At 38.7% G+C, this 26,464-nt stretch overlaps 1 protein-coding gene across 3 annotated transcripts in view; it reads left to right on the top strand.

Annotated features, from left to right (window-relative positions):
• The window catches only part of si:dkey-34e4.1 (carboxyl-terminal PDZ ligand of neuronal nitric oxide synthase protein), a 68,183-nt gene extending 42,096 nt beyond the window's left edge, over positions 1–26,087 (top strand). Inside the window, exons 8-13 of one of the 3 annotated variants that reach the window (XR_005129524.1) lie at positions 3,049–3,195; positions 4,238–4,403; positions 8,575–8,869; positions 16,299–16,510; positions 19,601–19,723; positions 19,875–19,984. Coding sequence is in view for 1 of the 3 variants with exons in the window: in XM_017698844.2 (XP_017554333.1) it covers positions 3,049–3,195; positions 4,238–4,403; positions 8,575–8,869; positions 19,875–20,352 (1,086 nt within the window). In the remaining 2 variants the exon portion in view is untranslated. Of the gene's footprint in view, positions 1–3,048; positions 3,196–4,237; positions 4,404–8,574; positions 8,870–16,298; positions 16,511–19,600; positions 19,724–19,874 lie in introns of all 3 variants that reach the window. The other 2 variants (XR_005129523.1, XM_017698844.2) reach the window with 2 other exon arrangements.
• Positions 26,088–26,464: the final 377 nt, after the last annotated feature.

The raw sequence follows: 26,464 nt of genomic DNA, 5'->3' as shown, positions 1-26,464 counted from the left end.
AAATATATGTAATTTGATCCTTTTCTCACCACTCTCTATGTTTTTCTTTTTTCTAATGATTTCAGCAGAAGCCTCCTTGGGCAGCATTGTAACTATTTCTAAGAGTCTTAGAATGCAAGTTGTTGATATCCGGACCAATTTTTCAGCATTTTTTTAAAGTGTCATGTGCTTTCATCATTCAGTGCCATATTATGTCATTAAACCAAGGTAAACTCTGTTTTGCATTATGCTTACAAGTTAATTTAGTAAACCGAAGTACTGAGGTATTTGTCTAAATGTTGATGTTCAAACTTATTCACACTTTTTATAGAAACCTATATTGTTACAGTTAGTCTTATCCCATTCTTGAGTCTTTTTTGTGTGTAAATGTCACATTTTTATTCCTTCCATTATATTTGTTTTTTCGTGCCCTAGCATTGTTTAGGAATTTCAATGAGATCATTAAAAAGCTCAAACATTTGCATTTGGCACTCAAAAAAGTACAATAACAATGAAGGACAGTGTAGTAGTAACACCAAAGTAGAGTGTTTGAAAACACTGAGCATTATAGCCAACTTTTAGATGCTTATCTTAGATGAAATGTGCTAATTAAAAATTAATAATAATAATTTTAAAGAAAACAAAATATTGGATTGTTATTGACAGATACTCAAGGTCTCAATGTCACTATTTGGAAAAAGCAGAATTATGCCATCTATAGGGTTGAATCAGAATATTTAAATAGGCATGAACATTTTAGAAAACTGCATAGTAAATTAGGATTTTTTATAAGCAATTTAGCTTCTCCCTAATGCTATACATTCTCATATTTAAAGAAACATGAGCTGTCTGAACTTCATGCCAACAGGGGTAGAAAACAAACCATAGTTTACATTTTGGTCAGGTTCTTATCCATGTAGTCCATAGAAATACTGCTGGAACCAGGTAAAGACTGTCGTACACTGAATGAGAAGCACTGTGCTGCAGTCTCTGGCACTTTTAGTAGTACAAAGCACAGCTATAATACATAGGAAGTGTCACAGAAAAGACATAATAAACAAGAAGTTCATTTGAGACTCTTGAGAAACTGTTTTCAAGCTAAAAGGTATGAGGTGAAATATTAATTTCGTTTACATCAGGTGCCTTCCTTCACATACACTGAGCCCAAAATGTATTTGGACATTTCTGCCATACTTAAGTTAAGCATGTTGGGAAACAAAATGTCAAACCAAGTGCCATATATTTTAAACGGACCATTCCAAGGATGCAATTCTTTCAAAAGATCTTCTTTCAAAAAGCATCTGCTGGGTTTGGCTTGTGCAGGTTTGCATCAAAAATGCCTTTATATGCTTCAGAGTTCATAGATAAGACCATGAACTCAAAAGTGTGCAAAGGCACTTGATGGCTGGAGGCTGGCTCCAGGCTTTCTAGAGAGTTCATCTTTAGTTTGATGTGCTGTTCAAAGTGTTTTTTCCCTGAAACTAATATAATTGTATGTATTGTATTTTACCAGTGTTCAAGTGGTTAAATCCAAAATCTAAAGGCAAAATCTGTTTTGGGGCCACTATAAATCAGAACCGGCCTTTCCTGTGACTTCTATCTTATCAGTAAACCTCCTAGTCTGGGAAACAAACATAGCCAGCGGTGGTTGATGGGATTAACCACGTTAGACACATATAATCATATAATAAGTTAGAGTTTATAAAAAGTCTCTGACAAGTCTTGAACAGAAGATTGCAAAAGCAGCTGTCCATTGTGTAGAACACACCTCTCCAGCAGTCTTGTAATAATTACAACATAAAAAGCCTGCACATCTACCCATATTTGTAGTTTCTTGCAATTGAGCAGGACTGAAGTATGTAATATGAATAAATCATGCTATTGTAGTTCTAACGGGCAATTTCTTTTGCTGCTAGACAGATTTGTTTTTCTAAATATGGTTGAAAGTGCCTGCTATTTGGGCTAACGCCACTGGTCATCTGTTTTGGGCTCTCCGGATTATGCTGTGTGAAGATTTTTTTAATGTTTTATGGTAGCTTATCTCTTTGTAGCCTTGTGTCCATTTATCCCTTGTATGTGCACTGTTTTTAGCTAGCATCCACCCACAGTAGTTATGTTTGTGTAGAATAAACGACTTCGGTTTTTGTCAGGTGTACCGTCAGGCACAGGGGAAAAATCATTACGCTAATTCTCTAGAAAGTGGTGTACTGGAAATGGGAAGCTGCATTTTTTTGGTTCCAATCCCCAGAGACGTGTCTCAGCCTCATCACCAAACTAAGCAGTCAGGCTAAAGCTACTTAGAAAAAATGAGTTTCTCCGAATGTGTGTGGGTATGGGTGTCTTTTGTGTGTGAGCACTTCACTTTAATGATCTCTTTCAAGGTGCAGGGGTTAGAATTTTCATGTTTAAACAGCATGACGAGCAATCAGTAGCTATTCTTACATGATATGCTTCTGAAGACTTTTGGCTTTTTGCTGTTCTTGTGTGAGAATTCTTTTGAACCTTTGAGCTGTGAGCCTGTTCTCTGTTCTGCTTTGAGTGGCTCAGTAATTGTGTTGACCACTAACCACTTTCATTCATGTTTGTTAACTTAGCCTATTACATCTTTCTTCCTTTTTCATGTGCAGTATAACTTGTGATTGTGAAGCTGTGCATTAACGTAAATGTAATGCAAAAATGTTACTATTTGAACTGATGTATGTAGGGTTCATATAAATTGCCATCACTTAGGGTTTACATCACATTGTTTGTGAGATGTGAGAATGTGAGAAACCAGACCAGCACTTAGGGTACTGTAAAGTACAGTAGTGGAAACGTCAAAGTCTAGGGCTGTTTTTCTACAGTAGTGTTGGTGGCCTTGTGTTTATTGATACTACATGAATTCAGAATTGTACAAAGGTTTTAGAGGGAAAACTGAATCCTTTGACAAAAGGTAAAAAATGACAGTCTTGAATTTGTCTGCTTTGTTTCTAAACAAAATTAACTTGTGCAATTGAAAGTACCAAGTACTTTTTAAGGCCAATTTTTTTGTGGTTAATAACAGGCCATCTAATACCTTTCTCTTTGTAGGACTTGGAGGGTGTGTCTCTCTACACTCTGTCTCCCAGCAGCCCTTGCTCACCATCTCTCACTCCACTGGCTACCCACCACCACCTGCAGTTACTACAGCAGCAGTTACTACAGCAGCAACAGCAAGCACAGGTTGCTGTGGCACAGGTAAGGCATGACAGTCTCCCTCTCACACACTAACCGTTCTTTTAGTATACATGCCACTTCCACTCATTTCTGTGATCAGATTTGACCCAGAGAATTCACCCTGATGATTGTCCTATTGCTCCAACCCAAATAAAACAGTACTCAATCTCCCCAGTGTACCAACAACCTAATGCCAGAGCATCACTCACTGTAATACCACTAGGGAGTGCTTTTACTCAATATTGATACTAAATAAACACAAACACTATTATTATTAATATTGTACATATTTTCCAAAATCTTTATCAAAAAGCCTTTATGGTTTGCAGATTAAACTGCATGAATTTGATAAAGAATTATGCCTTTGTAAGAATTTAAAAAAGGAGAAGAAAGAAAGCTGTGTGGTCTGTAATGTGATAAGGTTGGGAAAACGTCTCTCAGCATAACTGGTCTGTCTCGTCTTGCCTTGTTTGGTGTAATGCACATTGACGTTATGATTATGGTCATAAATGCAGTGTTTGCTCTTGAGGAGGAATAACAGAATTTGCTCTCAAACCAAGTGCCTGCTGAGATTTGGCACCAGTGACCCACTGCTCCATTATGGTGCATGGAAACTGTTACTGTCAAATATTCATAATATGTACTACACACCCGCACGCAACACACACACACACAAACACACACACACAAACACACCCTCCCGCAATCGTCCAAATGTCACGACACACTGGGAAGCAATACATTTTTTTTTTCCATAACAGTGTGATCTATTTGAAGCAGTCGATTTCAAAGGGACAAAACTGACATCATAAAAAAAAAAGAATGTCATGTTTTATTCATTACCCTTATGCTGTAGAAATACGTCTAGGGGCTTCATAAACTGGATGCATATTTGTGGGGGGGTGGGGTGGGGTTGGTCCACTGAAATTGATCTTCAGCAGCATTCATCCCCTTTTGAATCGCACAAGAGTGCAACATTGAATCTGTAGCATGCAGAGAAGTGCTCTAACCCTTATAGGCCAGCTCTAATCCCCACACTTGCCCCATTGTGTGCCCTCTGTAGGTGCAGCTCCTGAAAGACCAGATGGCAGCAGAGACTGCTGCAAGGATGGAGGCTCAGGCCAGGACCCACCAACTGCTTCTGCAGAATCGAGACCTACTGCAACACATCGCACTGCTGGTCAAACACATTAGTGAACTGGAGTCCAGAGTCAACGGCACTACACAGTGTAAGACGAACACACTTATGTTATTAGCTATATGAAAGTTTTTCCAGAATTTTCTAATATGGTAATAGTGGGGAAGTACATGGGTATAAGGACATTTGCAGTGCCAAAATTTGTTTTACTACTTTTGTGGGTACAGTGTGTGTGTGTGTGTGTGTATGTATGTATGTATATACATATACATACATACATACATACATACATACATACATACACACACTGTACATACATACATACATACACATATACAGGCCTGATAGTTTTCAGGCGCCACGCCGGAATTCCGACATACCGACGTGTCTGCAAGAAGAAAAAAAAAAGGTTCGCCTAGTGCAGGGGTCTGCAACCTTTTTGGCGCCGACATGTCAGTCAAGCGAACCGAAACTAAATACCGGACGTTTGTCATATTCCGCCCGAACATTTTTTAAGTCTGAGCCGCATCAGAGGGATCAAAGAGCCGCGGGTTGCCGACCCCTGGCCTAGTGATCTGACCATAGGATCTGACGCTTCTCTTGATCTGACATGCGCAGGTTTCACTGTAACCAACACCAAGGCCTAGCCTACTAGCCATTAAGCCAGTCAGAAACAGGGCGGGGCGGGACTTGCTTTGACCAAACGAATTGATAGATTCAGTAGGAAATCCCAGGAAATACACGTGCAAATTTTTTTCCACTGTCAGCGTGAAACGTATAAACTCAGCCATGGAACACATCTATATTAAGCCTATATTAAGGGGAAAATTGAACTGAATAGTAATTTTAGGGTGGTAGTATTATTTATGAGTTTGTTGCACTGTAACTGTTTCAAAATATTTAAAATAAATGCTGCATAGTTTGCTATTATATTTTTAAAAGAAATGAATGTGTCTTTGTTCATGTCATTTAGTCAATGGTTAGGCTACTAATCAATTCCTAGTTTACTTTGGAGTATTGTTATTGCCACCTGCTGACCGTTCTTGGTATGGCTGTAGTATCTGTAGTCTCCTATGCTATAGAAGCAATAAGGTATGTGACTAGTTAAAAACAGGTATGGATTCCTGAACAGGCCTGCTAGTCCCAAGAGTTCTGGTAATCTGCACAAGCTTCTGAAATATAGGCTTATATTGGGTTTGTTTATCTCATGTCTGAATGTTGTTCATGTATTTCAACAAAATTCAACACAATCTATCATTGAAGGGACTAATTCAAAAGCAAAAATTCTTTGACAGTAATGAAGATCAGGGTTATACATAGACGTATATCTGCGCCCAGGGGCCAACATGTTATGTGTTAAGTGTGTCGCATACATAGCACCCCCACCCTGCTCACCTCCCGATCAGAGAAAAAAAGTTCAGGCTCAGGAATTTTTCCCACTATCACCCCTGCATATATATATATATATATATATATATATATATATATATATATATATATATATATATATATATATATATACACACACACACACACACACACACACACACACACACACACATATATATATATATATATATATATATATATATATATATATATATATATACGTACATGTAAGCGCATACATACATATAAGAGTGTGTTTGTGTGCTTATCTCAGAACCGCAGCTGTCAAATTCTATTCTGATGCTTTAAGTACATTTGCTATGTCAAGAGAAGGGCATCATTGAAATGGGCCTCTACACACATCAGAGAGAACATTAAGTAGGTATCACAGCATACAGTTCTGCCTATCCACCCCTTTTGTCTTTCTGTATCTTGTTGAGTGTTTGGGACAAGCACAAACCCAGAGTGCAGAGTACAGTCAGCTCACCTGACCAAAATAAGGAGAATGTTCAACATTCTGTTTGTGTTTAAGATCTCAACAGTGAGATATTGAGTAAGTGAGAGAGACGGAGAGAGATTAGATTGAATTACACTCACAGATGTGAGTCCACACATACACGTCTGACACATCATTTTTTTGGCTGGGATGTAATGGTGTTATGGAGGCTGTCTCCACTAATTCGTTACACAGAGTCCACTAGTGCATCAACACTGGGCATGCTGCCAAACACTGAGACTCTGTGTGTGTGTGTGTGTGTGTGTGTGTGTGTCTCACTTGACTTTTGGAGAATAAATATTTTGTGTTTCCTAATTCCATTTAGGCATAAGAGTGTTTGTTTTTCAACCCTTAGATATCAAGCATTATTACTATTGTTTTGCTCTAGTATTCAAATGTAATTACAGAGTGAACTACACAGCGAATTACAATTACGTTTGATTTACTTTCTATATCGACAGCTGTGAGCCTGCTTTGAGCCTTGAGCCTTTTTTTGTTTGATGTCAAGAAAATGGCAAAAACATGTAACATGCTTTTTCTTTCAGCAAAACTGTGCACACTTTTATTAGCTATACTAGTATATTAGCTATACTTGCAACGTAAATAACATTATTTCCTTTTTAATGGGCCAAACTGTCATTTTAAATCTTAAATGAAAATCAACATATTTAACTAAACATGATCATTTTATTCACTTTACTCATTTTATGCAGTAATCCTATAGATCTCATGGAAAAAATCTTTCAGCATCATTTAGTGGATTTATGTTTGGAATCAGCCAACACTCTACTGCTGCATATAAGGTGAAACGAAAAAAAAAGCAGCCATTTCCTGCTTCATGATGAAGTGACATTATATAGTGATACCGCTACTACTATTAAACAAAGCTGACAATTTACCTTTCAATGCATGCTGTTTATGCAACTAAAAGGTCAGAGGTGAAATTATGCTGTGACACTTTAGATTGACTGCCTCTTCTAAGCCACGTGTGATCTAGCTTTCATTTTTGTGAGGTTAGTATTGTACAGTAGTAGTACTAACTAGCCAGTCAGGAGTGTTTGCTCTACAGTAGAATAGGCCAAGGAAATATAGTAACTGAGTGAAATCAAAGATGGCTGAGTGAAGCATGTTAAACCTGCAGAAATGGGTTAAATCAGCAGTGGCCAAGTGAAATACCTGTTAGTAAGTAAACTCAGTTAAATCTGCCAGTGGCTATGAGGAATATCCATCCATCCGTTTTCTAAGCCTCTTCTCCCTCAGGGTCACGGGCTGTGAGGAATAAACATTTCTAAAATGTAAATGGGCTTTTTCTGAATTACTCAACGTAAAAGGCACATGAGCCCCCCACACTATCTAGGGTAAAGTATATGAATGGAAGAGGAGGTAACATTAGCATATGAAGATCATTAGCTGCTCCACTCATTATTTGGGAATTTATGTGGATGCAGATTATCAATTAGGCTAATTTCAATCATTATATAGTTGTTTGGGATCTCCCTGGAGTTGCACACTCCCTTTTCTTTTATCACAGTAAAAACAGCTATCACTCTAAGCTTTCAGACTTTGTATCTGCAGCATGTAAACAAAGAATAAACCCTGCTAATGTGTCAGAATGATCATTCCCAAGCCCTATACAAATATGTAGCTATGTAATATTTTACAGAGGCTGACAGATTCATCATGTGGGAGCTTACTGATTGGTGGCAGTGATAAAAAAAGAAAAAATTCAGAACCAGAAAAATCTATTAAAAAAAAAAAATGTGATAGCATCTCAGCAACAGATTAAAGCAACACACACACACCACAGAACACATTCAATTTCACTCTAACAACAATCACTTGATTTTGTGCTCTCAGATGGTTGTCACGCAGTTGTTGTTTTAGCTTAATTTAGCAACCAGTCTTGTGCTGTGGTGTATAGCATGTTTAGCCAGATAAGCTACAGCCCCAAACACCACAAAACGGTTTTGATTTTAGCTTTCTGTGTGGCACTGTTTGGGTCTGTAGTGTGCTTGCTAATCTAACGTTACCTTAGTCCATCATTTACAGATTCAAACGTCATGCAAGTTCATCATCTGAGCTTGCTTGTCGGTACTTTAGTTAGACAGAATTATACATGTTCTTTGGTGAACAGAGCTGTTATCAGGCTAGATACAGTAATGCTAACCCGCTCCTCTCTCCTAGTTTGCTGCACTGTTTAACATTTAGCACTTGTTACATAGATGGTTTGACATTTATTGAATGGTAGTTTAACAATTGTGCAGTGTTCACTTAAGCAAACTACAGTTTAAAATAACGCAAATAAAAGAAAATGCTTTTACATCACTTAAACTTTTAGTTTTTAAATGAGTCATCGCAAATCTTTTCCATCCACCAGATGAAGAGTCACCATGGAGAGGTGTTTCCACCTGCTCTCTCTCACTCAATCTGAAGAACCGCTACACACCCAGCTCAGACCAGCCCATGACCTCCACGCCAGCGGGAGAGACAGAAAACTGTCTCCCGATCAGCCCTACAGCGGACTGTGCCGAGTCTTACCTCAACCTGCTCAAACTGGGCAGACCCCTCACAGCCACAGCCAATGGCAAGCCAGCAGATGCAGGATGTGAGCAGGGATTGGACAGTGCGAAGAGTGACATCACTAGGATGAATTCATCTGCGCTGGACAAACGGTACACAACATTTCCCCTCATGCACATGCAAACTTATTCATAAGCACTCTTCGCTTATTTGTCCGGGAAGCGTATTCAACAGTCTCTATAGCAACATGCTTACAACAAACAACTATTCACAAGCCAGTGGGTACTTCAAGCTGAGAACTAGAAGAAAAAGTAAACTTGACACTGCACAAAAACAGGGGTGGACAAGGAGAAAGAGGGAGAACAGATGTTTTGGCAGAGAGAGGGATGTCTAGTTGAGATAAACAAAAACATGAGAAAGAAGAGTGAATGAAAGACATATGTAAAGTGCGATGGCAGATTGCTTTGTATTTATTCTTTTATGTATGTATATGTTTGTTTGTTCTTTAATGGCGGCTGTCTAATTTCTTTCCAAGGTTTAGATTTAGGTTTAAATGAGACGCACACCCTGTGTACATGAGCAGACTGAGAATGAATGTGTGTGTAAATGTTAACCACTTCCTACCAAACTGATTCATAACCAATTGCAGCTCAGCTTTCTGAAACTTGAGCCCCTCCATCTGCACAAAATAAAAGCACAGGCTTGTGGAGCAGAGCAGGTCAAAACAAACGCAAGATAAAAAGAGGCAAAGACTGAGAAGAGAAAAAAAGGAGAGCAAGTTTTAGGCTTGTGTGCATCAGGCTGGCCACAGCTTACAGAACTATGACTCATTTTCCAAGGATGTTTGCAATAGTCTCCAAGTTTACAATCAAAGGATAATACACTGGGTCGACATTTGATTCAGTGTGTAATGTCTGTATCAGCACTATGGTGGTCTCTTTCCTTTAATGATTATGGTAGAGGGGGCTGATAAATTGAGCAACTACTGATGGGCTACACTCAGTCACTGTAAACCTACAAAATGGTGTTTGTGATTAAATGAAAACATCATTCTCTAAGGTTAGTTATAACAATGTGTTGTTCAGTTTTGGCTGCTCTCATCATCCCCTTGCCTTAGATAATGTTGTTTTCACCTTTTCGTTATCACACTCTTCAACTCCTGCCGTCCTATTTTTCTCTGTATCCATCTTTCTACTCAGCCAGCAGACATGTAGAGATGGATATTGCTTTGCAGAAATGCAAACAAAACTAATGAAAGTCTGTAAGAAACCAATGGAGTGTCCTCCCCTTCTGTTTGACCATAATATAAATAGATGTGTGTGTCTGTGTGAGAGAGAGAGTGGGGGTTTGATGTAATAGGTAATGGAAATTTTGACCTGTGTCAGGTTCTGAGGATTAATTGTATTACAGAGACGGAACCCACAGTACCACCTACTCTGTTTTTAGGTTCTCACAAACATACTCGCACCAGACTGCCCCCTTTCTTGAGCCTGACAAGATGTTTCATTGGCTTGATTAGTTATTAGCTTTCTTGTTTTTCCTTCAGGGATCAATATTTAGTGTGTAGCAGTAATTAGGGAAGTAAATGTACGTGTAAAGCAGAGTTTTTAAGCAACGCTGGTGTGGTAGCTGTTTGATTCCCCAGACACAGCGAGGACAATTGACCGTTAACAAAAATTAAGATAAACTTGTCTTTTGGACAATCACAACCCTCTCTAACCGTTCCTTCTTCCATCAAGCAAAACATACAATTCTCAGAACAAACCTGCATTGAGAACGCCACTGGCAGTAAATTAGTATTAATTATCAGACGAAGAAATTGTGGGAAGATGTTACTGAGGAACACGCGTAACACATCTGATCAGGATCATCTGGACTGTGGCGTTTTGTGTTTCATTCCTGACGCTGATCAAGTTTTTAATTAAATTATGTGGAAGATATCAGTCACAGCTCAACAGTAAAACTGTTAACAGTAAGATTTATTTTGGTTGTAAGCTAAACTGAGCTTTATCTGGATTACTGTATTTGCTAAAAGTCATAAACATGACAGAAAATCAATAAACTTACAAAAAAGTTAAGATCAGTTAGCTCACTAGTTAGTTTTCTTAGCTCCAGCTCCAGTTGCTATTCCATTTTATCAGTTCTCAAATGTGTGTCTGCGCTGAACATCTTGTATAATCAGTGTAGTTTTGAATGATAGTGTTTTGAATGTATTCATCAGTGTGCTTCAGATTTTTCCATTGCACCAGTGAGCTTGTTAGTCTGTTAGTGTTAGTGTTATAGATGCTACCAGGTAGTTTGAGCTAAAAATCTGATTGATGGAGCAGCAATGACTGAGGGAGATGGGACTTTCTTAGAATTCTGTAAATAGTCATTTCCCTTTGTATTTTCTGACAACAACAACCACCTTACATATGCACACTTTAAATAAAACTCACTTTAAATAGATTTGCATCCTTTTGCACAACACATATGATATACATCATGCATTGTTTTTACTTTCATATGGCTTAAAAGGACTGTTTTAGCATTTTGTAGTCTCTATGTGCCACATAGTTTCATTCCACATTTTGTCAATTACCACAGACTATTTTTTACTTGTTGACATGAAACAGACTTTCAACTAGTCCACCTAATTCATTTTTTTTACATTCTTCATTTAATATTATTTTTTCACCCGAAGCCCACTTTATTTTTTGTGGAGGGGGGGGGGGTCTTTATTTAAGGGCATGACATGTCCAATCTCTCTTTATCCCTTAGAATTACTATGCCTATACATATGCAAATTATCTGTTTTGATGGGCTGTCCTGTACTGTATCTCATTCAAAAAAGTAACAAAGTAACAGTCTTAACATCAACATGAGTGGGTCTGTTTAACTGCTGTAGGTGGATATCTATACATATAGTGTTTTTTATGACATCACAAAAAACAAAATTCGAAACTGTTTTTTTTTCTCCAGCTTTAAATTCAAAGGGCCATATGGACTGGGGAGTGAATGGTACATTTTGAAATATTAAACACATTTACATGTTTAAAAAGCAAGGACATTTGCCATGATATGAGCCCTTGAAAGTCATTTTTAAGGTAATTTTATCTGCCAGTTCCCATTGCTCTGCTCAGCTATGCACTTTTCCCATGCTAAACCACTCCAAGGACTGTGCTTGGACAAAAGACACTTGCCTATGTTTGATATATCGATTTATTACATTTTATTTTGAGAACACTCACAGTACTGTTCGAAGGTTTTAGGAAACAATTTACCTCAGCAGTGAGTTTATCACAAATAAATATCAAATAATCATAAAAACAAAAAAAAAAGTAACAAGAATGTCTTGGCTCCATATTTTCCTTGACATCTTCACAGCCACCACAGAGACTTGTTAATATCATCAATTACATCATGAGCACAATTTAACGAAGCACTGATTGGTCAAACCTGGAGTTGCTTTTTAACTACATATAATACTGGGCTTCCTCGAGGAGAGGTTTAAAATGGTTTTAAAAAACAAATACACTAACATCCAGAAAATCACTATATATATTATTAATTAATATTCTGTTATATAATATTTTGTTTATTCAAATATTAACACTTTTCTCAGCAAATAAACACAGACTACACAAATAAATAGATTTTGAAAATGTATCTTGGGTGCCTTTTGCACAGTACTGGATGTGCTGATTGGAACATGATGGCATAACAGTCCTATAGAAATAAAACACTGTGGTAAACTCATGTTCCACAGTGTATTCTTTGATTGCTGTGTGACCCATGGACCACAGAAAAATTGTGCATAGTGATACTGAAGGTAAAATGGGAGAGCATCCATGCAACACTTGTAAATACAAATGAAAAATAAGCTGAAATGATGGAAAAAGTTTTGCCAAGTATGCAGCATAGTCTGACAAACACCCAGATGTTTCTCATAAACACTAGAAACATTATAAACATTAAGAAAGCTCTTAAGTCTGTCAACTCTGGGCTGTTTATAACTGGATTTCTAAACACACAGTGTCTCTCTCTCTCTCTCTCACACACACACACACACGCATACGCCTGCACTCTCAAAGCAAGACTTGCCAGTGACTCATACTGTACCAAGAACAACATGAAATGTCTCTCATGGCACACCCACATGCATGAGCACACACACACACACACACATAAATAAACATTAATGTAATAAATAAATAAATAAAGGCTTATTTAATTTTTAAATTCATTTCCAATAAACAATTCCTATTTCAATTGGCAGGTTTGTCATTGAAGTTAAGGAACCTTTTTGAATTGTATGCCTGAATGTGCAGTAGCTAAATGGTTCCACCAAACAGGCCTACAAAAAATGACACACATGGCTACAATTAGTGGTATTTAGGACAGCTTTTCCAGAAAACATTAGTTACAACAATTTCATCCATGTTCTCCAGGAAAAAGTGTGATGCATGGCAGTGTAAGGAATCACACGTGGGTGTGCAAAATTATAGACAAGTAATGGTAAACGGCGATAGCTTTCAAGAGTTAGTGGGGTACATTGAGCCAAAGCTAACTCTAAAAAGTTTTGTTGGTTTTAACCTGGGCTAATAATGAGTGGTAATGATAACCTGAGGACTTAAGAATATAGAAATTTCAGTATCCCATGACTGTATATTCCAACTTTTTAGGTTTTACTATATAATCATAAGCATAGCTCTTATATAGAATATGTCTAATATGGTCTAGGACTGTTATGCAGTCTGTACAAGGAATGGTTTTGAACATGGCTCAACTAATCAGATTTTATGATTGATAATAGCCATCTCAGCCATTACATCACCAGCGGCTGTCCTGTTTTATCAAATCGTTGAAATGTGGCCGATAAACACAAAGACCTTTGGTCCCCCACAGTCCTTCATGCATAGCAAAAAACTAAAGCACAAAACAACCATAAATAGTGAGATGCTATAGCACCAGACTTTGAAATTAAATGTAAAACTTAAGATTTACATACATCACATTTACATACATCAATAAGCTGTAACATGTCGGTTCAGCCTGTTCAGGCTATCTCTAATTGCATGAACAAACACTGAAGACAAGTCAGGTACCAGGGCTAGCAGGGTCTCTTCTACTCTGATTGCAGCCTTCACTTTGAGACATGTCCGTTTTTGTTAGGTGATCTAATTGATTTTAGGCTTGCCAGTTAATGAGTAAATGCTCACTAATGACACTGGCTTATCCATCAAAGAACTTGCCATAATTTGCATTTGTATGCCAAAAGTAAATAAGCTTGATTTACTGTAGAATCAGGCAATAGCATCAGGTGCTGTGTTTGATTGTGGGATGTATACTGCCTGTCTTTTTATATTTGAGCAGTGTGGGTTTCGTGTGTGCATCTGTCTTTCTTTTTCTCAGTCTCTCTCCATCCGCTTGCTCACTCTTCATGCATTGCCAAGGTTCTAAAACTTAACACACACATTCTTTCTATGTTCTCCTTGAGTGAAACTTCCCTGCTTGGTGTCTTTTCACTCTCTTTGTCCTGTCACCGTTTATTTATCCCCCATCGTTCTCTCTGCCTCTGTTTTGCTCTGAGCTATAGCCCCCTGCTTTCCTTCCATCATGCATCTTTCTGTTCTTCTTTGTTCCATTCCTCCCTCCTCACTCTCTCCTGACTCAGCCTCTGCTGAATTAAGATGTGACAGACTTCAGCTCTGCGAGACCCGGCTTCTCAGCATGTGTGTTCGTGTGTGTATTCCAGCCTCACTCCCACATACTGCAGTTTCACATTGTTGCTCTGTGCATGCGCTTCTGTTCTGCTCATTGTACCATATTTGTAACTCTTCAGAAATAAATGATATATTCCTTCATACTGCTAATCTAGATGGATATAGTCCCAATTTCTACATTTTATAAATGTTTAAATATTGGCATCAGTAGATACGTACATGAAAATATGGGCAATGGGCCTACACATCACATATCAGTGCAACCCTTTTAAAAATGCATTATGTTGACCTAATAATGTACTCTTGTTGGATTACATAAAGACTAGGCTTGGGATTCAATTTATTTTTGATTCGGGTGCCTAGATGTGGTTATAATATGATACTTGCTGTAACTCTGTGCATCTGCATTTTTGATTTCCGCAGCTTACATCAGAGGTCTTCAAATCCAGATCTCCAGTCTCTGGTCCCGCATTTGGTATTCTTAGTTACATATTGCTGCTGTCGGAACAAAACTTCCATATCCATTATTTATTTATAATATCCATTTTTGTCATTTTTCAGTTTTTGGCATAATTAAAATGCCTATTGCCCTTTACACTGTATGTACATTTCATGATGAGTGGACCCAAAGAAGTGGCCCAAAATGACGTGGAGTGAAGTCTGGTTCCATTGACTTACATTAAAAGTGAATTATGCTCTTTCATACTTAAAGGGTTTTCTTCCAACAGCAGCTATATGACACTATGTGGCCAATCATTTACACCAGTAGTTCAGTTAACAACCAGTGAGTAGAAAAAAGAGGACCAGATTTGAAGACATGTGGCTTAAATCAAGATTTTGTTTTTGTCATTAACAGGGTTCACTGCAGATTCGATCTTCTTTTTTTAACATTAACTAATAGATTTCATATAAGTGAGAAATATAGGGAATATAAAATATTGATAAATTATCTATTACATACAGCGGTTGGTGTAGTGTTGCGGGTAACACCTCTGCCTTCTCCTCTATACCATTAACAGTCCTCAGGCAAGACTCCTAACACTGCCTTTGCCTACCTGTATAAAATGTAAAATTGTAAGTCGCATAAGAGTTTTTGCCAAATGCCATAAATATGATTATTATATTATCTTATATTTTAGTAGTATTTATATTTTCATAATTTTACAACTCATTTGAAAGGAAAATGCTGAAAAAGTCAAGATTTGTGCATCCGAAGTTTATTTGACTAAATAGAACTGCAAAGTATGTTGATACAAGGATTTTTTAAATAGTATTTCTAAAATAGACTGTAGAGACTATATTGTCCTACCCATATACTTCACCAGTTAGTTTCAGTGCACAATGTGGCACAAGTTAGCAAAGCTGCTGTCACAGTTTCTCAGTTTGTTTGCTCAGTACTTGGTGTGCAGCATGTTTTTTGTTGAATGAAACAGCTTTATTAATACTTGTCCATAGATAAAGCTGTCTGTAAGTGCTGTGTTACACGTACGCTGTCTGTCGGACCCAGTGGATTCACACAGTGTGAATATATCAATTGTAGGCTTTGTCTGTACAGGATTGATATCGGCAAGTATTAAAAAACATATACTCGGCCTGTAAAAAAAGGTCTTGATGAATCCCTATTCTTTTTATCACAGTTGTGCTACCCAACCAGTCAGATGCTGCTAGTGCTGCTAGAAATAAGTGCTCTATAAACGTAAACTTTCTGTGCTTTGTTTTTTATTCATAACAATAAGAAATATTTGCTCAACTATTTGTTGAAAAATGCAAATACTTGAACAGCAAAATAGTTCAAATGGAACTCACCATTGATTTTAAAAGTAGAGAAAGAGAGAGGAAGGAGAGGGAGTTCTTATATTTGTTTCTTTCTGTTCAGGTGCACCTGTGAAGAGCCTCCCCTTCTGCTCATTCTCTTCCTCCTATAACACCCATATTTTTTTTCTTCCCATATCATCCTTTTGTTCTCTCCCTTTCTCATTTGACTCATTTCTCAAGCACTTTTAAAACCTCCTAAATATCTTGCTTTCCTATCTCCATATATTGCCTCTTCACCCCTCTTGTCCCCTCTCTCCGCTTTTCCAACCTTCTGTGAGTATAATTAAGACCGTCTTTTAAGTCACATTAGCATGCTAATAGAGCATGAATGGGCACAATGTGTGTGTGTTGGGGTGGTGGGTGTCATGATGGCAAGAAAGTGCACATAAGGAATCAGATTGCTGCCATTCTGATGTGACAATATGACCAGTACAGTGTTGATGTGCTCTGTGTCTGTGTGAGGGGTGATGGAGAAGGCTTGTCTTATCAAAGCTGCAATGTATTTGATTAATGAACTGAGAAGTGTGTGCGCGCATGCATGTGTCCTCCCGCTGGTAAATATTGCCAGAGAGTGAAAGGATTTTGAAACCCGCTTGAAGCACACTCACACACACACACACACACACACACCATCAAACAAAAACACCCCAGGCTCACTCACTCTCTCCTATCTCTCTTTCTATTTTCTTTCCCTCTGCCATTCTTTCTTCCCCTCTTTCTATGCTTTTCTCTTCATCTCTCCCACTACTTATATCCTCTGCCTTCCTTTCTGTTTCTCTCGTTCTTTCTGTCTTTTCCTCTCGTCTCCTATCGCTGTCAATTCTGTTTGCATATGCTGCTCTGATTCTTCATCTCCCTGTATCTCTCCTTTCTCTCTTCTCTTTACCTTTCTATTTCTGTCTGTCTTTCTATTCAAGGGGTATTCCACCAAGTTTAGCTTTCTGCTTAATTAAATCATTAAAATGTGAAATTATTCTATATGTTTTCATTTGAATGTCATATGTATTGATCTTTACAGTGGTGGTGACAGGGAGTGTCTACAGTGTCTACACTCTGATCTAGCTTTATTTATTATCCCAAATGACCAGCGAACCTACATGTATCTTCTAGTTTCATATGTAATGCTGAAAATGGTAAAATAGTGCTTAATCTGAGAAGTGTACTTGGAGTACTACTTTACCTTTAATGCCCTACATGTACCAGTTCACCATGAATAGATGTTTAAAATGATGTTTCAGGCGAAAATCATCCCAAAACTACCGTAAACCGTTGTCTCAGGCATGAGGCAGATTATTGATAAGTATTTTGTGTAATAACTGCGATATGTAGCTTTTAGAAGCGTTAAGCACTTTAGACGTCTGGTTCCTATTGCTACTGCTTTGAACAATTATACAGTATCTTGGTAAATTTCTCGAGAATGAAACATTTCAAAACACTCTGAATTACTTCGTTCGTAGAAGTAAAGAAAATGGAATTCAGCTTCAAGGCTTCTTTGAAACCTTTTTTCTCATTTCATCTTTTTTATCATTATTACAGCACCAGCCTTTGCACTACTGATGCAAATGAACTACAAATGTGTAAATGACCTTCTAATCAATCACATCATATTGTGTGTTCTTGGCATCCTGTCCGATAACCGACAGTCTTTAGGTGTTTGAGTTAATCAGTTACGTGACTCAACAAAAGTGAATCTTTAACTATACCACATTAAGGATTAATATATTACAGCTGTTGGAACAAAACCTTGTATCTCCATTATTCAGTTTTTGACATAATTTGAAATGACCTGTTGTCCTTAAAATTGTGTATAGATTTCATGATGAACGAACCAAAAGAAACGGCCAAAAATTCTGGTTCCACTTACATTAAGAGTGAAGAGTATGTTTTTTCCTTTTCCTGTAAAGTTACTATTTTTGAGATAAGAGGTTTTGTTCCAAACAGCAGCAATATACTGATGTGTATTAATATAAAGAGTAGTGCAACAGTAACAGTATTGTGTTCATATTATGCAGCTCTACTTCCTCTGCCGTTCTTTTCTATCTGTCTTTCTCTTCATATGTACCACTCTTTTATTCTGTCTTTGCCTCTACAGCTCTCTTTCACTCTCAGTGTCTCTCTTTGTAACTGTGTCTCTCTCTTCATCTCTCTCTCTTGCCCTGTCTCTCAGTCTCCCTCAGGGAGCAGCTAGAGTGGCTGGAGATGTGTATAATGCATCTCTACACACAGTCCAGCTCTTTAACCTCAGCAAAACCCAGCCGGTGTTCTCCCTTCATCCTTTATCCATACTTGAAATATCAGCAACCCATATAATCTTTTCACTGACCTACTCAGCAGAGCACTGTATATAGAAAAGCATTTTTTTTTTATTTTATCAGCAGTGTGTAGTGTAAATTCTAAGGGATTTGACTGACCAATTTGTATGGCATAGTTTCCCCAAATTACCACAGTTAGGCCAGGTGAAGGTTAGTCTAGAGAGAGATGTTACACACCAGCTGGAACACTCAATAACAGTGACAGAATGGTGCATGTTCATGTTTATTGCCAGGCTTTGTTATTCCTTTAGCTTGAGAACAATTTTAACAGGACCACTGTTACTAAAGGAACTCCAAATTACAGGAGGTCATTATTACAGTCAGACGTATATAAATTACAGACATTAAAGATTTGTACAGGGCTTCAAAAAATGTTCAGTGTAGTCTGTGAAACAGGAAAGTTAATAAACCAAGTAAAGCTGAAATCTTTCAGGAATTATTACATTCAAAGGGCTGATAATGTGCATGTAAGACCACATACAGTGCATGAAGTTGAGCAGATACTTTAAATGTCAAGGATTGCCTGAAATGTGTTATTTATGGCGGCTGTCATTTATTGAACGGAGAAGACAAACATTTTGTGCACATAGAGAAGAGAGAGAGAGAGAGAGAAAGAGATGGAAGCCTCTTCGCAGAGGTGTGGGGGAGACTGTTGTGTATGCCACAGAACAGGATTGCTGACTCCAGTGTTATGCTAATGAAGAAGAGAGACAGAATGAGAGAAAGGCAGGAAGTGGCATTGAGAAAGAGGGAAAAGAACAGAGAGAGAGAACTGAATGTCATAGTATCACTGCTTTTTCAGCTACGATGTATAATTGCATTTGCTTGAGTATCTGCATGGGAATTGTAGTGTTCAAGTTTTGTGTGGTAGGATATTGCATTTGTGTTTATGTACTCTCTCATGCCAAGTGCCTGCATTGCATTCTGCATCTGCATTTTTAGTAGAGCGACAATCAGAACCTAAAACTGTAGCCCCCTCTCTTCTCTTATTCTCACTGCTCTCCCTTTCTCACTCTCACTTTCTCATATTCCTCCTTCTTTCACCCACCAGGGGAACTGTGGGAGAGAGATAAGTGTACACACACAAGCTCTCACATATACATGCACAACAATACAGCTGAGAACTGGAACAGCCTGAGAGTTATAGCTAAAGAGCTTGTTTTCGGCAGCAGTTGTGAGTCCACAGACCACCCTAACACAATCATCCTATTTACTGCTTTAGCGTTTCCACATTCATTGTTCTTAGCATTTTATGTTACTTAGTCTCTTGAGGATTTGTTTGAGGTTCTCATTCTGCCCAAAATTGCTTTTCTGTTTCCCCACAGGTTCAAGCAAATCATTCCTAAGCTAGACCCACCCCCTCCACCCATCAACAGAAAGCGACCAAATAGAACTTTTTCTCCAGGCTCGGAGGCCAACGGCTCCTCCTTCCCAGACATCACTTCCTGTACCATTTCCCCCGGCGAATTCTACTCCCTCAGCAATGGTGGGAGCGCCTCATGTTCGGTCAGTGAGGATTCTGGTGTCCGCTCTGACAACAAGTCCCTCACGTCCCCGCAGCCTGGAGAGGACCCATTTGAGGACCGCAGCTCTGCCCTCCTGTCAACCTCTAGTACCTGCAGCAGTTTACCGGAAGACCGCCCCTTCACTGGTACTCCGCCCCACCTGACCACGCCCAACAGCTATGAGCACACGCTTCCATTTTCTTCACCTGTTAACGAGACCTGCCTTCACATCAGCCTGAGTGAGGATGAGCTGCTGGAGGACAGCATTTGTAACACCTCTACACCACTTGAGAGTTAGGAGGCTGGGTTAATATGACCTAAGTAAAGCCCCTGACTTACTGTGGTCTAGCTATGGTCTAGCTATGGTCCATGAGTTGAGGAACTACGACCATCACACTAAATAAGAAGGGACTTCAACTGCTTCTCTAAGCACTATTTGAGCTGAGTTTTAACAGAGGTAAATGTAATGTAATCAAGAAAGGATTTTATTGGTCCTATGGGATAAAGTGTTTGTGTAATGTCCCTGAATTACTACAGGTAGCCCAGATAGAAACATCATAGCCTGGACACGTATGTCAGGATTTTGCAACACGTTCCACACCTAATAACAATAATATTATGCACAGATACGCCTCTTAGCAAATTTGCATTTATATTTCCAAAAGGGTAATTTTATCCTGACTGCTTTTACTGAGAGGGTCCCAGGTTCTGAGGATTACAGAAGACCATTCATGTCAGGCTTAAAACTACATGCTGGGTTAAAATCATGCATTTTGACAGTAATCACTTAAATTATAGTACATTTTGGGTAAAACAAATCCAGTTGAAACAGAGCTTAAGACTCTCAAAGTGGAGTCATTTTTACACATTGTGTTATAGTTCTAAAATGGCAAAGTCAATATGACAGTGTCATTTTTTCCATGCCTTTATTAATGACACTAATCTTAATGCTTATGTCCCTGTAAGACAGAAGCACCCATTGTCTGCAATATCCTTAAACATTTGTCATGTGCAAATTCAATAGAGAAAGAATTAATGACACTGTGTGGGGTACTGTGGGCTGGATAGATAGAAATATTTTTTTAGAAAGAAAATGGGTAGATGTTATTTTTAGACTGTAATACATATAAATACATATAACTACATAGTTATGTTCAGTGCCAATCACTTAGGAAAAGAAAGAATATAGAATTATATTAAAATAGATGTTTACTAGTTGCTACATTATTGTTTGGGTAGTTCACATGCACACAGGTGTTTTTATAAAGTCAAAGGCCAAGTCCAATGCTTGCCTAACTGGAAGCATAACTAGAATGAAAGTGTCTGTGTTTTGAGAAGAAAGGTATGCTCTCCAAAGGTAAAGATGTACAAAATAACAAGCAAACTGGTGAGGGAAAGTAGTCCTGGGAATAGCCAGAAAGAGTAATGCAAAAGCTTATCAAAAATATGCAGAAATTTGCAGGAAGACTGAAGGTGGAACTGGAAGAGGAGGCGTAATCAGGAATTCATAAGCAGCACAAATTGGCACTCGTTTGGTTTGGTTCAAAGAAAGGATAAGGACTCATGAAGGCAGCATGAATGAAAGTATAATTGGGAGCTGAAGAGGTGTGGTAATGACTGAATTTGGTTTATACATTGCACAATGGCAAATTTCCTTGATGACACCTCTGCGCTGTCATCATTAGAGAGAACGTAAGGCAGGATCATTATCACGTCTTTCTTCCTGAGGGAGGAAGGGGTAGGGAGAGAGAGAGAATTGGAGGGCGAGGTGAATTGATTTACAGGAACGTTCGCAAGCTGCTACTTCCTGTAAACATCAAGCTTCTCAATCTCTCATGTCAATTGCTTCTCAATTCTCAGTTCCCGCTTCAGCAGAAATGCTAGTTAAATTGCCAAACTCTTCTAACAACACTCCACCTGCGTCTAATGGTTCTGTGCAAGCATATCAAACAAAAGAAAGCGAAATCAATTGAGAACCACTGTCGATTTCCCGGTCATAATATTGGTACAGCTAACATTGTGGCACTCTGTTACAACACACGTAAAATGACCAGAGATGCACACCTTTGCTGCTGAACAAGACTCTGGGGTTTTCCTTCACATAGAAGATGTGGCACTTTTACATTTTGATGAAATGAGGTGCACTGTACCGCTGTTACTGTGTGGAAGAAAAAGAAAAAGACTTCTGACCTAAAACTGTGAAATAAGCATGAAAAAACAAGGTTTGTTTACTAGCAATAAGATGTAGTGAGGAAAGCATTAGCTCTCTGTACTATGGACAGTGAAGAGGAGAGAAGGAATGGAAACAAGGGAGCAGTGGATGAAGGAACGATAAAAGGAGGGATTAATGGAGGAGCAGGGGGTGAGCAGGTGCCTATGGCTGATACCAGCTTGTCTGTCACCCCAGGACAAACAGAAATGGAGGTAGGGAAGCAGAGGGGTGTGAAGAGAACATGCAGTGGCACTATACAGCTGCTTTGTGACAAGGTCTGTTGTAAGTCCTGCTACACAGATACAACAGAAATTGACTGAAATGAAGCAATAGATGCACCTTCTGCCAGCAAAACTGAAGAAAACTGGAATAAATGAAATGTTAGTAGCAATCCCCGTTTCCCATACAGACCTAGCCAGAAACCTAAAGAAAATAAATAAATAAAAAAACCCTCAGTGACTGTTTTATTTAAAAGTGCATGCTAATTTTTCTGTAAATTATTCTGCTTTCAGTTTCAGCCAAACTGTAATTGTGTTTCAGAACCTCCTCCCACCGTCTTCCTTTTGAATTACGACTCTGCTCCTGCTGTATGTATAGCTCAGTAGAGAAGACACTGTCACTATCTACACACTCAGCCGGGCTCAAGAGTATGATGGCTAACCCCTTCTGCCTAAGGGCATTTTGAAGTGCTTCAGATAAACTGAATATGAATATGTTGAAAGAGTTCTTTTCCCATGAGTAACGAGTGCTATAAATCAAATGTAAGAAAGCCAAGGTTACACAAGGTGAGCGGACATCGTCTCTGCTTTAAGGTCAGCAGACATACATTGTTCTTCCAGAGGGAAATGTGATCACAGCAAAGAAATAGGGGTCAATCTAGAAAACCCAGGCAATCTCTCCCAAGAATTTTGCTTTCAGTGAGGAGTCTTTCCCTATGACCCAGTGAGGCATAGAAGGAGACGGAGGTTCCCCCTTCATCCAATCAATGCAGAAGGATCGTGTTAATCCCCATTTCAGCTTTGCTCCATCTCTGCGCCCCATCCTCCCACTCAGATCCTCTTCATATTGACATGCTGAAGAGTCCATCAATACACATTACCCTGGCCCAGTGAGGAGAGGAAAGGAAAGGAGAAAGGGAGCACGTCAGTGAGAAACTGAGAAAATGGATCAGTTGAATCCTCACTGCTCTTTAAAGAGATTTCCTGTCAGTCAGGGAGAGAGGCTAACGAGTCCAAACAAACCTCAGTTAGAAGTAGATGCAGAAGCTCTGGGCCTCTGGAAACTGAACTTCATTTAGCTGAGGAAGATTGTTAAGAGCATATGGCCATCTTCCAGTAACTAAGTGTAGAAACACAGAGTAATGTCTGTCAGTCAAACACAGTCGATCAATGTCTTCATACTGGTGACCAACTTTTGGTATTGTCACAGTATGGTTAAGGGACCCAAATGAGGGAAAACCAAAACTTCCACACTTTTTTTGAAATGCCAGAAACACTGGTAAAGTTTCAAAATGTACCATTTACTCCTCAGTCCATACAGTCCATCGATGGACCGGAAGCTATAAAAACTATTTTTGATTGCCTGTTTACGTGATGTCATGAAAACCAACACGTGGACATACAGCCAATCAGATCAGGGCTCATTTACGTATCTCAGCTTTAAATGCAGAATATCAAAAGTAGCCTTTTTAACTGTACTGGGCGGTACAGTGGCGCTTCACAGCAGGAAGGGCCTGGGTTCGATTCCCCAGCCGGGCGACCAGGGTCCTTTTTATGTGGAGTTGTCATGTTCTCCCTGTGTCTGCATGGGGCCTTTCAAAATAGAAATAAACACTGAATCAAGTTTAATACAGGTTATATTCTTAGGCTTTACTGTTTTGTATTTATAACAAAAAATCTAATGCAATTTAAATAAATAATATAACCACCAGCACTGTACTGTTTACAGTTTATAATTATGTAAACATGTGTTCTCCTGGCATGTGCTTGCAGGAAGACTGTAGCAGAAGCTGTTTACTCCCACCATGACTTCCACCAAAATGACAGTAATTGCACAGGGTTAGCGGAATGATTACATTCTAAAACAGTATAAGTATTACTGAGTTTCTTATCATTAAACCTGGAAATCGTCCCAGCTCTATTTATTTGGGAACAAGAGGGCTAATAACATATTCAGGTGCTGCTGATGAAGCATTTACAATCTCTTCCTATATATAGGTTTTACTGGGTTCTTCTTCAGCATAGCATATTACAACAAATACTCCTCTAATTTAGTGACCCAGTGTAGCATCAGTTGCCTCTGCTCTCATAGGAGCTGTGTGAGCTCCAATACAGACGTAAAATTGCAGAGTGCTTTGTTGTTTTAATTAATATCGTCATCATGGCTCGCTAGCATTGCTTTGTCCCTCTTTTTGAAATTCTATGTATAATTTATCTGTCTGCCTCCATCTTCTCCTCAGCCTTTTCTCAGTAAAGCATCCATTATCTTGTCTTTTTGTTAAGTGAGTTGGAATCTGTAGAAACAACATTGCTCTTTCCCCATACAGATTTAGCCAGAAGCCTAAAGAGAAGACAGAAATTCAGGCTTTCCGATTTGATGCCCTCCCTCTGTGTTGATGTTCTATAAACAGAACGCTGAAGAAGGGGATCCTCTTCTTCTTCCTATCATTTTACTGCCTCAGAGATTTCAGGGGCTGCACTGCTGCTCAGTAAAAGCACCAGAGTGCTCATATGATTCCTATTCTGGTCAGACGAATTCAGTTTACGGTGTATTGCTAAAGATCCAAGTTTAAAATAGATTTGTTTAATAGTTTATTCACTTTCCCTGTATTTATTACATTCTATCTTACATAATTGAATTTACTGCCTTGCTTGTATTTGTTTAGACATTCATACCGTGGAAAACAAACGACACCAAGAGCCCTGAGGAGGACAATGATGCTGAGCTAAAGATTGAGGAGTTGTTGGAATGGCATGTCTGGCTCAGTAGAAACATTCATGGCTGGGGCAGATTGTCTTCTGGAACCCAAGGATTGATTCAAGGGACCAGTGACTAAAGTTGAGGTTTACCTGCTTCCACCAGTCAAGTCGTTTTGAGTGTTCCATTCTCCTGCTTTCTCACTGTCTCTACCAAAGCCAGGAACATTTGCATTACTTGAGACTCAATGGTGGGCGATATAGCAAAACTATATTACTATACAATTCATTTTATATATACAGTGTGCGTCTGAATATGTACAACAATATATTGCTTTTTCTGAAGTTTGCTAACATTTTAAAATAAACAAAATGTCCCAGGAAAACAATAATGCCACATTTACAAAGCAGCGGTGTACGGCTGTGAGTGCACTTAGGTCATGGATGGATATGGCATTGTAAAAATAAACAATTTAAAAAAGAATAGAAGGAAATATCAAACAGTTAAAAATAAATGGACTAATGGACTGATGTCCAAATAGTTCCTTGTTACTATGCAATTGATGCAGTTATTATTCATCGATTGTTTTTTACAGGCTCTCTATAATTGTCCTAGGTCTGTTTTTTTAATGATATGAGTACCGACAGTGCACTCAGAGAAGCATATTGTGACGTAATTTATTACAATATTGCCGACGTGTTGTAACCTGTGGACGTAATTGTGCAATAAAGCACTTAAGAGCCATTTTAGAGTTTGCTCTCTTCCTAAAGCAAGAGGACTGGACATTACACAAAGGCCAATCAGAGTCATTACACGCCATTTATCATAAACTGTTATCGTTAACATTGACACAAAACACTGAACCTCAAAAAGTGTACACACAGATCAGACATGACATTAAAATCACCTCCTTGTTTCTAAACTCATTGTCCATTTTATCAGCTCTACTGACTATATAGATGTGCTTTTCAGTTCTACAATTACAGACTCTAGTCCATCTGTTTCTCTGCATACTTTCTTAGCCCCCTTTCACTCGGTTATTCAATGGTCAGGACCCCCACAGAGCAGGTACTATTTGGGTGGTGGATCATTCTCAGCACTGCGGTAACACTGAGACCACCACAGTGGTTTGTTCTTCAATGGTCAGGACGCCCAAAGGACCACCACAGGGGCATTAGTGTGTGTTGTGCTGGTTTGAGTACATCAGACATGGCAGCGTTGCTGGTGTTTTTGAACACCTCAGTGTCACAGCACTGCTGTGTCTGATCCACTCATACCAGCA

The sequence above is a fragment of the Pygocentrus nattereri genome, chromosome 23 (genome assembly GCF_015220715.1).
Source record: "Pygocentrus nattereri isolate fPygNat1 chromosome 23, fPygNat1.pri, whole genome shotgun sequence".
Classification (NCBI taxonomy): domain Eukaryota; kingdom Metazoa; phylum Chordata; class Actinopteri; order Characiformes; family Serrasalmidae; genus Pygocentrus; species Pygocentrus nattereri.
This window is presented reverse-complemented; position numbering and strand designations above follow the sequence as displayed.